Genomic DNA, 12,828 nt, shown 5'->3' on the forward strand with positions numbered 1-12,828 from the left:
ACGGTGAAATTGAGATACGGCAACATGTATATATCTTTAAAGGATTTAATTTGCATTAAGAAAAGGAGCTTCCAAATTAAATTAGAATTAGTCTCAGTGAAATTTGTGCGCCTATTTTATTGATAGATTTTTTATTAATTTAAAAGTAAATAAAAACATCTATAAATGGTGATGCACAAGTATAACTTGCTCCTCTGCTGGTTGCATTGCATTACTTGAATTATATTCATGAAGAACAGCAGAAACCAAAAACTGGAGTTATCACGTAGAAAAGGAAATCTGCAGATGTGGCAGTTAACTTTTCCATCCATCATCTATCACGAAGTCTCCAAATTAGAGAAGTTACTCGTTTCTTGTTGGTTCTTTGCATCTTCAATCAAATTTCTCCAATGCCACAAAACCTGCATCAGTCCCCCACTTGCGACATGCAATAGAAATACACGAGGCACTGTTGCAAACCATGAGGACATGATCTTGACAAACACAAAGATGAAGTACATTCCCAGAAGACGCCATTTCAAAACCTTCTCCTGTCAAGTACAAATCCATGAGAAAAAGTAGAAAAACAACTGAGCACAGAGCTGATGATGAAATACACAACAAATTCAAAATATAATACCTCACATCTATGAAACAATTCTTGTGATATCTCCTTCAAGAAATCAGCCACAAGACAGCCAGCAAAGAGGCCAACAGGAATTATCAGTTCACGGTTTATGGACAACGTATATACAACGTCTGATACAAAGCTATAAATGAAAAACAAAACAAGAGACCACTTCACTGCCTCTTGTGAGAGATTAAGCAGTTTATCTAGAAATATATGCTCAGCCTTTTTCCAAGGAAATTCTTGAACAAAGACTGGTATTGTTCCTTTCAGTTTCTCCCTCATGATTCCAATCTTCATCTTAACCTCATTGGGTTCATTATGCTCTGCCATTGATTCTTTGAATGATCTAGTTCGATTATAACTTCTTAGACGGGGAAAGTATATTTCTGAGCATCTGTGGAAATGGCAGGGTTGGCATTGAAACAGCTTTACCTACACAAAAGAAGGGAAACTAATTACTACAAATGAATGAAACTTTCAGCCACTTACGTTATATATCATACTTCATAAATTTTAATGACTGCAACTTCACTGTAATGGAATCCCCCCATATAAAATTGGAAGGCTACTCATGAATCGTGACAAATATAGAGCAAACATTTTTACACTAATAAGAACCAATTTAGACAAAATATTGAGTAACCTTCTTCGAAAAACTTTGCACTGCGAATGTATCAAAATTAAACGCTTAACAAATTCCATCCATCACGTTTCAGTTAAGTTTACTCATCATATCAAAGCAGGACCCATTGTTCACCTTAAGCCAAATCTTAAAAGTTTCTCACCCCTATGTAGTTTCTCAACTTAATTGGTCTTTCACTATTTCTTTCTCTTCTGAACCGTTTTATGTTGACACTCTTCCTCTGAAACCAATCATTTACCAAGAAAAAAACTCAGGTATCTCCCTAGTATCAAAAAAATTTCAGTCATAGAAAATCTTTGTCCTAATTGCTCTTTCTATAATAGTAGTCCTAAAACACAGTGCCAAAAACATCATTTCCTGTTTAATCGCATTCAAATAGATAGCACACAAATTTCCTCATACACAAAGAACATCACAATGCAACAAACTAAAGGTGACTTCAGTACAAACGTGTGGATCATTTCGATCGAATTAAGAATAAAAAGGAAACTGAATATTGATTCATATTTAAGACATCATTTAATGTAATTTACCCGTGAGACGATGTTTTAGTTGAAATCAAGGAATGTAATAAAAGCATACCCGAAACATGGGAGTTGATGGAACTGCAAGCGAAGGCAAAATCGCCATGCTTCTCTGCTTCAGCTGCAACAACCCAATCCAGTTTCTAGTGCAATTATTCATTAACCTTTCGTGTTTCTCTAGGGTTTTGCGTTCGGAGAGGTTTGGGCCTGGCCCAACTTACTTGTTGCAAGGCCCATCTTCGAGCCCGTAATTAAACTTACATCACTTTGTTTTCATCTTTTTTCTTTTCCTCACATGCTTGTTTTGGTTTTGTGAAGTTACTTAAATATTTATGTTGATTAGTTTTGCACTTCACCACAAATGACCTTAAAAATAAGCAAATTTATTGTATACAGCGATTTCTTATTGAATTACGGTGTAAAACTATTTTAACTATCAGTATATAACCTTTTTCAATGTATTTATATATTTCAAAAAAATAGATTTTAAAATATAAAAAATAAGAAGCATGAAGAAAAAAAAAAAAAAGAGGTGCAAAGAGAATAAAAAATTATACAAACAAACTCTCCCTTAGTTTGGGATTTTTCTTCCTTTGCCTTCGCACTTTCTTCTTTCATTCTCATAATATGAAAATGACCAACTTGCTTTATTTGCAATAATGTTTTATGGTATAATTTTATTAGAATTACACTTTTAAGATCAAACTTTTATTTGAGTTGATAATTTAAATAATTTTACTTTTAAAATTTTAAAAATAAAAAAAATCAAATAAATACCCGATGTGTAATAAGGCGATTTTCTACACCCATGTGCTTAAACCTCTTATCCAAAAATAAATATATAAATAAATTAAAAAAAAAAAAAAGCATGAGAGAAGGTGTCGTTTGGCTGTTGTCATGGCTTGAATCACTGACCAAATTAATATATTATTTTGAATGTTAATTATCATTTTCTTTAAGTTAAGTTTTGAAGTCTTTGGTTTTATGTCGTAGGATTTTTCTCTCTCGTTTCTTCTGCTTTCGGGATATTCCCTTTCCCTTTACAGACTCAACATATTCACACATGCATTAACTTTAATACTTTACCCTACTTTTTCCTTAATACAATATATAATTATGGATTAACCTAACAAATTTTTGTTTTCCTCCTTCTGGCTTCTTTCAGTTTCTGCTATGTAGCATGCTTTATCACTTTAATTAATTAACATAATTAACCATTCACATTACATATGCATGCTTGTTAATAACAAAAACAAATTTACACCCAGTAAGATCAATCTTACTGATCAATTTTGTAATTGGTTAAGCTTAAACAAACTTCCTAATCATAAATAAATATTAATTTTATGTTTAAATTATATATTAAAAATTTAAGTGTGAGTCTAAGTCTCACATCAAGTAAAAATGAAAAAATTGAGCATCATATAAAGATGAAGACCCATAAATTTGTTATCTTAAGATTTTTAATTATGAGTGATGTCAATTTCTTATATGTGAATTAAACTCATGTCTCGTTGTATTATATTTTGGTAGTGATCCTTTCTCGAAAAATTCAACTATATATAAGTCAATATTTTTTATTATTATATTGATAATTAAATTGTTTTGAGTGAAATCTTTTCCTCTGAATATTATTTTCTCACCGATAACATTTCAACTTAAAATCTGATAAATAAAGTTCATTTTTTTCTCCATCAACAATATTTTGAGTTTTTCTTATTAACCACTTTACTACAACAAAAATACATGTATCTTCGTTAACTTTTACAGGTAAAAGTTAAAATGGTTTTACCTATAGACATTAAACATAGGTAAAACTCTCACTATACTTAAATTGCAATATTTAAGATAAAAAAGATATTATACTACAAGATGAAACTTCCAAATTCAAATATTTATTATATATTAATTTATTGAAAAGGATTATCAACATTTCCCTAAAGCAAATCCCTTCCTTTTCTTTAGAGGTTTATATCTTGGCAAGTGATAAAAACAAAACCATAAAATTATGTTCCAAGTTAACTATAACTATGAGGCCAACATAGTTTTATTTGTTAACTAATACTATATAATTAAGGTGCCTAAGTCTATTATATGGACCCCAAATATATTATAATATATTATATACATATTTGAGGCAATTAGATAGTGGTGTAATCAGCTATAACGGCCAAAGTTTGAAACTACAGAAAAGAAAAATAATATTATATTAATAGTGAGTGTCAAATTATGTCAAGTGTCAACAAAACCCTAACAAATAATGACCATGGCTTACCAGAATATCATCATAGTCAACCAAAATTCATCTAAAATATTACAGCTATGATCAATTACACATACACAGTCAACATATTATCTTATAATAACAATGACTAATTAAGTTTATCTAACAAGCAAGTCAAAAAAGAGAGGTCTATATTACACATTTTTTTGTAGGTTTGGAAACTTGGATGTGATTATCAAAACCTAAATAATGATCTTTTTTTTTTCTTTGTTGTTCACATTAGTGTTCTTCATGTTAAGGTTTATTTGGATTTTTTTTTTATAAACATTTGCAAGGGAATAAAATATAAAAAAAGAAATAACTTTTTACAAATCAAAGTTAATTGGATTATATAAGTTATTAGTCAGGACACAACTCTTTCTACTTAAGAGCGTATGAATCCAAACACCATTATTCGATTGTGACTCGGCCCATCCGGCCTTCGTCACAGGACAATTGTTGTCACCCACAACATGATTTTGGAGTGTCAACATAACTGAGATGTCAAAGTTCATAGCGATACATAACGTATAATCTCCTTTGAAAATTAGAAAAAATGTAAAACTACCATAAATATATATATATATGGTCATTTATTATGTTATATTATATATTTTAAAAAAATAGAAACCAATTTGTGAGGATTTCTTGGATCATGACAAAAATAATTTGGTGAGAGATAAGTAATATTAATAAATGATGAGCATAGATCCAAGCCCTAACACATTGGATTCCATTCTAAATAAAAATTCTAGCATTGAAGACCGTAAGAGGACTTTGGTCCATATTAATTAATTTCAAATTAATTTAAGCAATTAACATAGCATGACATACATTGGGTGCAACTGAGATTTAATCAAACTTGTCGTTATGATTCATGCCAACTACATTTGACCAAAATTGTAAACCCTATTTCAATTTCAAAGCAATATTATTGGAATATTATACTATATATCTTATTGTTCAATTAACATTTTTCATAATGGTTTATGGCTGTTCGTTTTGACCAGTGTTAAAGTTAAGGGTAACAACAATATTTTAAGGAATTGAAAGCTGGCTTTCGTTTATGTGTGATATTGATGGAAACCAAATGTTCGTTTAAAATTCTCTAATATAATATTGGAAAATGATTTCAAATTTCTAACTTATTTTTGTAAAACTAAGATTACCTTCTTTGATTTTATTTCTATTGTTGATACATAACTTGAATATATAATTATTATATATTACTTTAATTTTAAACTGGCTTAGAATTTTTGCAAATAATAATTCAATATATACCACATTTATGTAATGAAGAAAAAATTACTATACTAGTTATATATTTTCAGTCATATCTAAAGTTTAACTTTGATAATATATACATATGAATAACTAAGATAAAATATCAAATTTAATTGATAGACGACGACAACAACAACAAAATCGTAAATCATGTTAAATAAATAATATGTCAAATATAGCGATACTATATATATATATATATATATATAGAATATGAATTCAAATGTATATAAAACGTACGATTCAAACTTAATATTCGAAAAGACACAACCAGCACTAAATTTAAATCTTTTGATATTTACTAGTAACGTTCTATATAATTGCATTAGATATGTAAATTTGAATTTAGTTATACATATATAACTTTATTTTTTTGGTGAAGACAAGAGAAAAAAGGAGTATGAAGGACTTGTTTAAGGCCAATTTTTTATATGCTTTTTATATCTCTGATTTAATAAATAAGAGTAAATTAAATATGTAATAATGGAAATTTCTTTTATACAAGGGTTGCCAATTATTTTTCTACTAGCTAAAGAGAAAAAAAATTATTATCGAATTATTCCAAGTAGATGTCATGAGTTGTTCTAATTCTAGTAGGAATAAAACGATCTTATGATTAGAAACATCATAGTCATTTCGCTGTAGGTTTTAAATCTTTCCAACAACCTTAGATGGATTAGGTTAAGAATTTTGTATGAAATTTGTTTCTTTTATGTGTTGCTTAAAGATTGAGGAAAATTTCTTTTTTAATTTAACAACCTATATTATTTAGTCTTTATAGTTGTTGAGAAATGGTATACTATTTAATGAAAGTAAATATGATCCCATTGCTACCTTAGACTTTAATTAATGTCAGATCTTAACACTGCTTTTTATATTTTGGATGTTTCTCTTGAAATCGCTCAATATTAAAGGTCGCAATAACTTAACTTCGTAGAAGAGTTATAACGTCTCTTATTTTCTTCAATACTTACGATAAGTACATATACGTACATATACGTAAATATAAAGGATACTATATATTACTTTTAAATTTAAGTTTCTATACCTAATCTTGTTTAATTTAAAAATAAAAAAAGACGACTCTTGCTCTCCTCTTTTATATCCACTTTTTCTTCAAAATAAATATGTTAAATTAGATGCATATATAATCAAAATTAAAGTTCAAAACGTACAGAAAACTAAGGCTAAAATAAATAGTAATCATCCATTATATTTAGGATAGATTGAATATATATATTATAATATGAGATAGAGGAGAAAGTGAATTGTTTGAAGATTTCACGTCAACTAGAGATAAGGTAGATTTATAAATACATGAAAACTTTATTTTATAAGTCGGTTTTGTAAAGTTGAGTCAGATTTAAAATTTACTTTTTAAGATGATATTAAAGTCATTGAAAGTTTATTTCAACGAGATTCGCTATTTGTTAGGTTTATCATACTACTCTCACGCTTGAAATGTATATATCTCAAATTAAAAATCTCATATCGAGCAAAAATAACATATTTATGATATATAAATAAAAATAAACTTTACCTTATAAATCGAATTTTTAATATTGAATTTAATAAATTTCAGTTATTAAGATGAAAATGAACTTTATATTTATATAATAAACCTAGACAATGTACTTGAAGTGATGATTGTACACAGGATGAGATTATTAAATGGTTTCTTAGAAAAGAACTATGGAGCATGACTTTTCGATGCTTTGACAAAACCCATATCTAAAGGTTTCAACAAATTAATATATAGGACCTATGATCCTTATTCCCACCTAGAAAGAGTGAAAGGGGTAAAAAGTAACACAAATCTTAAATCAAATTTAAACTATGGCTTTCCAATGTTAATGTTTCACTTTCATTTTATATATACTATGATGTATGATGCATACTGTTGAAAGAGGAACTTAAATCTATTCTAAGTATTACTGTGATCCTGACAAGTGATTATATACAATCATTTTTCTTTAGATAAAAAAAAAATAAATAAAAACTCATCTATATTAAATTGTTGTCTAAAATGGAAAGGAATCATTTGGTCAGCAACATTACTGAACTTTCTTTTTTCTTTTTCTGAGACTACACAGATTTTGAATCTTATATAAGTCAATTTTAGTCTATATTAAGAGTACTTTGGAGGGATTTGTTTCAAACATTTTAGATTTTTTTTTTTATAAAATTCAAATTAACTTATACACAAATTAAAAACAAAAATTTAGATAAATTATACAAGAGAATTTACAAATTATATATAAACAAATTTTAACTCTTATAAATCTTAATTTTATTTTTTCTATTTTTAAAAATTTTAGATAAGAAATTTGTCCAACATGAATATATTTAGTTAATAAAATTTTATAAATTATAGACACAAATGCATATAACAACTAAACAATTAGTTAAGAATCTAAGTGCAAGTTTAATTTTTATTTTAAGTAGAAAGAAGATAATTGAATAATATAATATAAAGAAAGACCAATAAATTTATTATTTTTATCAATAAAAAATGAAATTGAATTAAAAAAAAACACTTGAGAAGGTGTTTTAGCCCTTATACAAAAAATGGAACTTGTAAAAAAAACGGAATAACTTAACATTATGGCTCTACCAACCCAAAAGACCAAACAAATTAAAAGACCGATAAATTCATTGTCTTAATATTTATCGTAACATTAAAACTGATGTGAATTCTTTACATAAATTTAGCTTTATCTTACAAATAAAATCTCATTGAAAGTGTTAAAACTCAAAGTTAAAAGGTTTTGTATGGAGGTAGTTAATTTTCTTTGGTGGTTGGATGTAGTTTAATTTGACAACAACAACGGAAGAATTGAACAGCCACATATTCCAAAAGCTTGTTAACTGAGTCACGTAAAGAATCTATATTTTTTAATATGTAATTAAGAAACTATACATAAGAGGTCCTAGCTAAAGTATCTTTCTTATATATAAACAAAATGCACCCTATTGAAACATCTCATTTTATGCTATTAATGTTCACTTCCATCAACAAGACAACTCTCTCACCATATTAATACACATATTTTATCTATATTTTAGGCATCTATCACTGCTCATGCCAGGTGCCACTTCTTTTTTAAGAAAAACTATAATATTATACACCACTTTTATGCAATATTCTTTTACAATAGCAGGAAAAAAAAAACAACAAGAAACGAGAGAGATAAATGTAAAGTGAGGTGAAAACTGTGATTAAAAACAAAGCTAAATAGTAGAAGACACAAGAAATTTTCCTAGATACAACACTATAATAAATGAATAGTACAAGTTCTGTTTTCGAATTAGATTCAGTTTTGCATTCATAATATATCACGTTTAATAAAGCAAAACATTATACAAAATATCAAAATAACATCTAATAATTATAATGAAAAAGTAACACCAATATCGATTAGTTTTCTTAAGCGCTTATAAAAACAAAAAAAAAAAAACTAAAAGAGGAAGTAATGTCATATTTATTTTGTAATATATCTAAACTAATTTGTAAATGTTTTTTTATATATTGATATATGCATGTATTCAACTTCTTGTTAAAAAAGTAAACTTCAAATTTTAATTTTATTTTATATTATAAATTAATTTTATTTCTGATCAATTTGATATTCTTGCACACTTTAAAGTTATAGTTAATATAGAACTTTTAAAATTTGTAGACAAGTTTTCTTTAAAGTTATATATATATATATTATATTATAAAGAAGTTTATGCATGTAATGTTTTATCTTAAGTTTGTGAAAAGGTAGCATAAGAATTGATTGTATCTCTTTATTTGTTTTGATGAAAGAGAAATGTACACGTAAACACAAACCACATTGTTCAGTGTTGGGCGCAGACTAAAGGGTACCCTACTCAGTGCCTTTTTCTGAGATTGCATAGACTTTGACTGGTCTTCTCTATGCACACAATAAATCATAAATCATACCACAAATCAGTTAGAACACGAAACATATTTAAATCATACCCAAATCAATACACAAAAACAATAGTCAGAGAAACTACACTGCTACTACCTATAGCAGATATCATCAACATTCAACACTAAAGCTTAACTAAGCACAAATTAACATATAGCTACAGTACATAGATAGTTATACATACTATATCTATATATGTAACTTATTTTATTTGTCAATTACCCCCTCCCCTTGTCACAAATGGCTAATAATAGTAATGAAAGTAAAATAACAATATACAAATAAGATCATGTTATTGTGCCCCTGGGTAGTTAAACTCTTGCAAACCACATTCTTCACCTTCAAAATGGGAAGCAAGTGAATCATGGTGATAAATGGTGGTTTCACCCCAATTTGTGGCGGCGGTGGTGGTGGCGGTGGTGTTTTGGTCACAAGTAGTAGTGATAGTAGAATCTGTTATCTTGTGGTGGATCATGCCCTCATTGTACAAGAACTCTAACCCATCTGAATAATGAGAAGAAGGCACCATTTCCTCAAATGATGGGGTGAAATTACCACCTTGTCCTTGCACCATGTTGTCGTCAACACCAGAGTATTGACCAGTGTGTGCAAATTGTACCTCGTTGTTGTTGGCAACAATGCAGGCCGAAGAAGAAGAAGAACCAACATGAACTTGTTCTTGATAAACCTGTTGCCCTTCTGATGGAAATTGCAGATTATTCAACCCATCAAGGGTAGGCTGGTAATAATCACCGGAAAATCTTCCTCCGAGTTTGATGAGGAGTTTCTTGATGGAATCTTGGTCGTTGAAACCTGGACCTTGGTTTGTTGTGTATGGCAAGGGTACTATCGGTAGTGGCAGCACTGGCATGTTAATGTTCTGTGGCCAACATAGTTGTTGATGTTGTTGTTGATGTTGTTGATGTTGTTGACTAGTGTTACTATTTTCCTGAACCATGGATAAGGAAGAAGAATCACCATCGCTACTCCTCCTATTAGCATCACTAATTTCTTGCTTAACACTGTTGTAATTGCCTCTATTACGTGGCTCTCTTCGATGCTTCCCTAGAAGCTTCTTTTTCAGCCTCGTGTTCCAGTAGTTCTTTATGTCATTATCAGTTCTTCCCGGCAATTGTGCTGCAATCACCGACCACCTGCGATCAACAAACCAAAGGGTTTCACGAAACAAACAACCATTATCTACTCAGTAAAAGTTATATCTCCAAAAACCAAACACGCATTATAATTAATTATTAGCATGCATATATTGTAGCAAGCAAAACCTGGGAGTGAAATGAACACACACACACACACACATACCTGCTCCCGATACTGATGTAAAGGCTGCAAATAATGTTGTCTTCTTCCTCGGAGAAACCACCGTGCCTGAGATTAGGGCGAAGGTAGTTCAGCCACCTAAGGCGGCAACTCTTGCCGCATCGCTTAAGGCCTAATTCATCACAAAATTAAAGATAGTAAGTACTGTCAGACACACACACACACACACAAAAAAAACCTAATCTTGATACTGATCATGATGTCTGTTAAATTAATGAGAATTACCGAAACCAAATTGGAATATATATAATCTTATAATAATAATTTAGACAGTGTGGTTTAAAAATTTGAAGTATAGAGATGGATAGTGAATGAAATGATGATGAAGGAAAGAAAAATTTAGAAATAGGGTTAGAAAAAAGTGGTAAAATATATACCTATTTTTTGAGGCAAAGCAATCCAGTTACCACCAGTGCCATGTTTTTCTATGTAGGATTTGAGCTTAGCATCTTCTTCTGGTGACCATGGACCTTTCTTCACGTTTGCTTTGTCGCAGCAAGGAGCTCTGCCCATGTTGTCTTCTTTTTGGTTTTGGTGTCTGCTTTGAGCTTTTTGATCTTTTGATTGATTGGGCAACTTCCACTCTTTAATTACAAACCCAAGTCAGAATTATAGGAGAGAGAGAGAGAGAGAGAGAATGAGAATTATTAATATAAAAAAACTTGGAGGGGATAAACATGATTCCAAGACAATCCATTCCACTATTTTTATATAGTGTGTGTGGCAGAAAAGAAAGGTATGTGTTTATTTGTATAGAAAATTCCTGAAATTTAGTATTGCCAGAATAGGAGAATAAGGTTTGTTCTTCTTGTCTTTCTTAGACTGGAATCAATTTTAAGTTGTATATACTATGGGCTCTAACATTTTTTATTTTCCTTCCAACTTTTCCGACTTCACTGTCTATGCATGCATCTCACATAATCTCACACTCTTTCTTCATTTTTCAACTTTTTTCTTATTACAAAAAATTGTTTCTTTTCTTTTTTATATACTTTTAATAACACATTTTCATCACCTTTTTTTTTTTTCTAAATGTTATCATTAAAGTTCTCCCCCACCCGACATTTTTTTATAGTTTTCCCTCATTTTATTGATGTGTTGAATGTGTAACATGTTGCTATAAAACAAGTCTATTAATCATGACCATTTTTATGAAATAACTTCGTTTTATTACTAATAAAATGTATAAAAATTGAAGGATGTTACGATAAAAATATACTAAAAATTGAAACTTAATCATAAAATGAGCAACAAAAAATATGACAATTTAATGATAAAACATGTCACTAAACCTTTTTTTTTTACAATTTAGTGATAAAATCCAAATATCCTTATTTAATATATTTGTTTTTGTTGATAATTAAACTTTTTTTTTATTTAAAGAATTGGTTGATGACTTCTCAAACCTTATTAATTAATAAAGTTGTAGCATGGAAATAAAACTATGAGAAGTGTACTATATTGAAGTTTTTATTACATTTTCTTTTGTTAATTAGGAGTTATCAACAATGTTGGACATTGTTTAATGGTGATGTAGCTTTTGTCAATGCTTTGAAATTTGGCTGTGAAGGCTGTCTTATATTAATGTAAAGTTAATATCTTTCCAACTTCTAAGTTGACCAGTTTTATGATCACTTTAGGGCACAGAGAGTCTGAAATACTCGAGAAGGACACATGTGCTTTCAAAAATCTATGTTTAGAGTTTTTTTTCAAACCAGATTTTCTTAGAAAAATAGTTTCTAAAGGATAATCTTTTAATAGGTTTTAATGCGCATGAATCAGGAAAGTGAGAGGTGAGAAGGATGATGTGTAAAAATAGAAGAATTTAATAAAACTCATAATTACAATGAGAGAAGAAAAACACACAATATAGAGAGCCCTTTGAAAGAACTTTTTATGAATTTTATTCTAATTTAAAAAACTACACATGGTTTTGTGATATTTTCAATATATAATGATGTTGTTGATGATGTGATTTGGTTTTTATAATCCATGTGTTCGAAGTAGCATTTATTGAAAACAATACTAAAAAAATCTCATATTTGTTAATTTTATTTTGAATTTTTTTTAAGAAATACTTATAAGTTTTGTATAAAACACTTTTCGTAAAAAATTTCGTAGAAAATATTTGTGAATTTTATAATTTTGTAGAAAATAATTATCTACGAAGGAATTACCTGTCAATTAAAATTCTTAGAAGAAATAGTAGAAAAAAGTCTTTTCTT

The 12,828-nt window shown here is 28.8% G+C and overlaps 2 protein-coding genes across 2 annotated transcripts; both read right to left on the reverse strand.

The window, feature by feature from the left end:
• Positions 1 to 166: 166 nt before the first annotated feature.
• LOC114193973 (uncharacterized) lies at positions 167 to 1,978 on the reverse strand. Its single transcript, XM_028083985.2, has 3 exons — positions 1,836 to 1,978; positions 620 to 1,042; positions 167 to 530 (listed from the first exon to the last, which is right to left on the reverse strand). Exons 1-3 carry the CDS (start codon positions 1,935 to 1,937, stop codon positions 318 to 320), a joined length of 738 nt encoding a protein of 245 aa, XP_027939786.1. The 5' UTR covers positions 1,938 to 1,978; the 3' UTR covers positions 167 to 317.
• A 7,305-nt stretch (positions 1,979 to 9,283) lies between these two features.
• Positions 9,284 to 11,259, reverse strand: LOC114193873 (transcription factor MYB36-like). Its single transcript, XM_028083839.2, has 3 exons — positions 10,981 to 11,259; positions 10,586 to 10,715; positions 9,284 to 10,419 (listed from the first exon to the last, which is right to left on the reverse strand). Exons 1-3 carry the CDS (start codon positions 11,114 to 11,116, stop codon positions 9,558 to 9,560), a joined length of 1,128 nt encoding a protein of 375 aa, XP_027939640.1. The 5' UTR covers positions 11,117 to 11,259; the 3' UTR covers positions 9,284 to 9,557.
• Positions 11,260 to 12,828: the final 1,569 nt, after the last annotated feature.

The sequence above is a fragment of the Vigna unguiculata genome, chromosome 8 (genome assembly GCF_037176805.1).
Source record: "Vigna unguiculata cultivar grain cowpea cultivar isolate G323 ecotype 2 chromosome 8, ASM3717680v1, whole genome shotgun sequence".
NCBI classification, from domain to species: domain Eukaryota; kingdom Viridiplantae; phylum Streptophyta; class Magnoliopsida; order Fabales; family Fabaceae; genus Vigna; species Vigna unguiculata.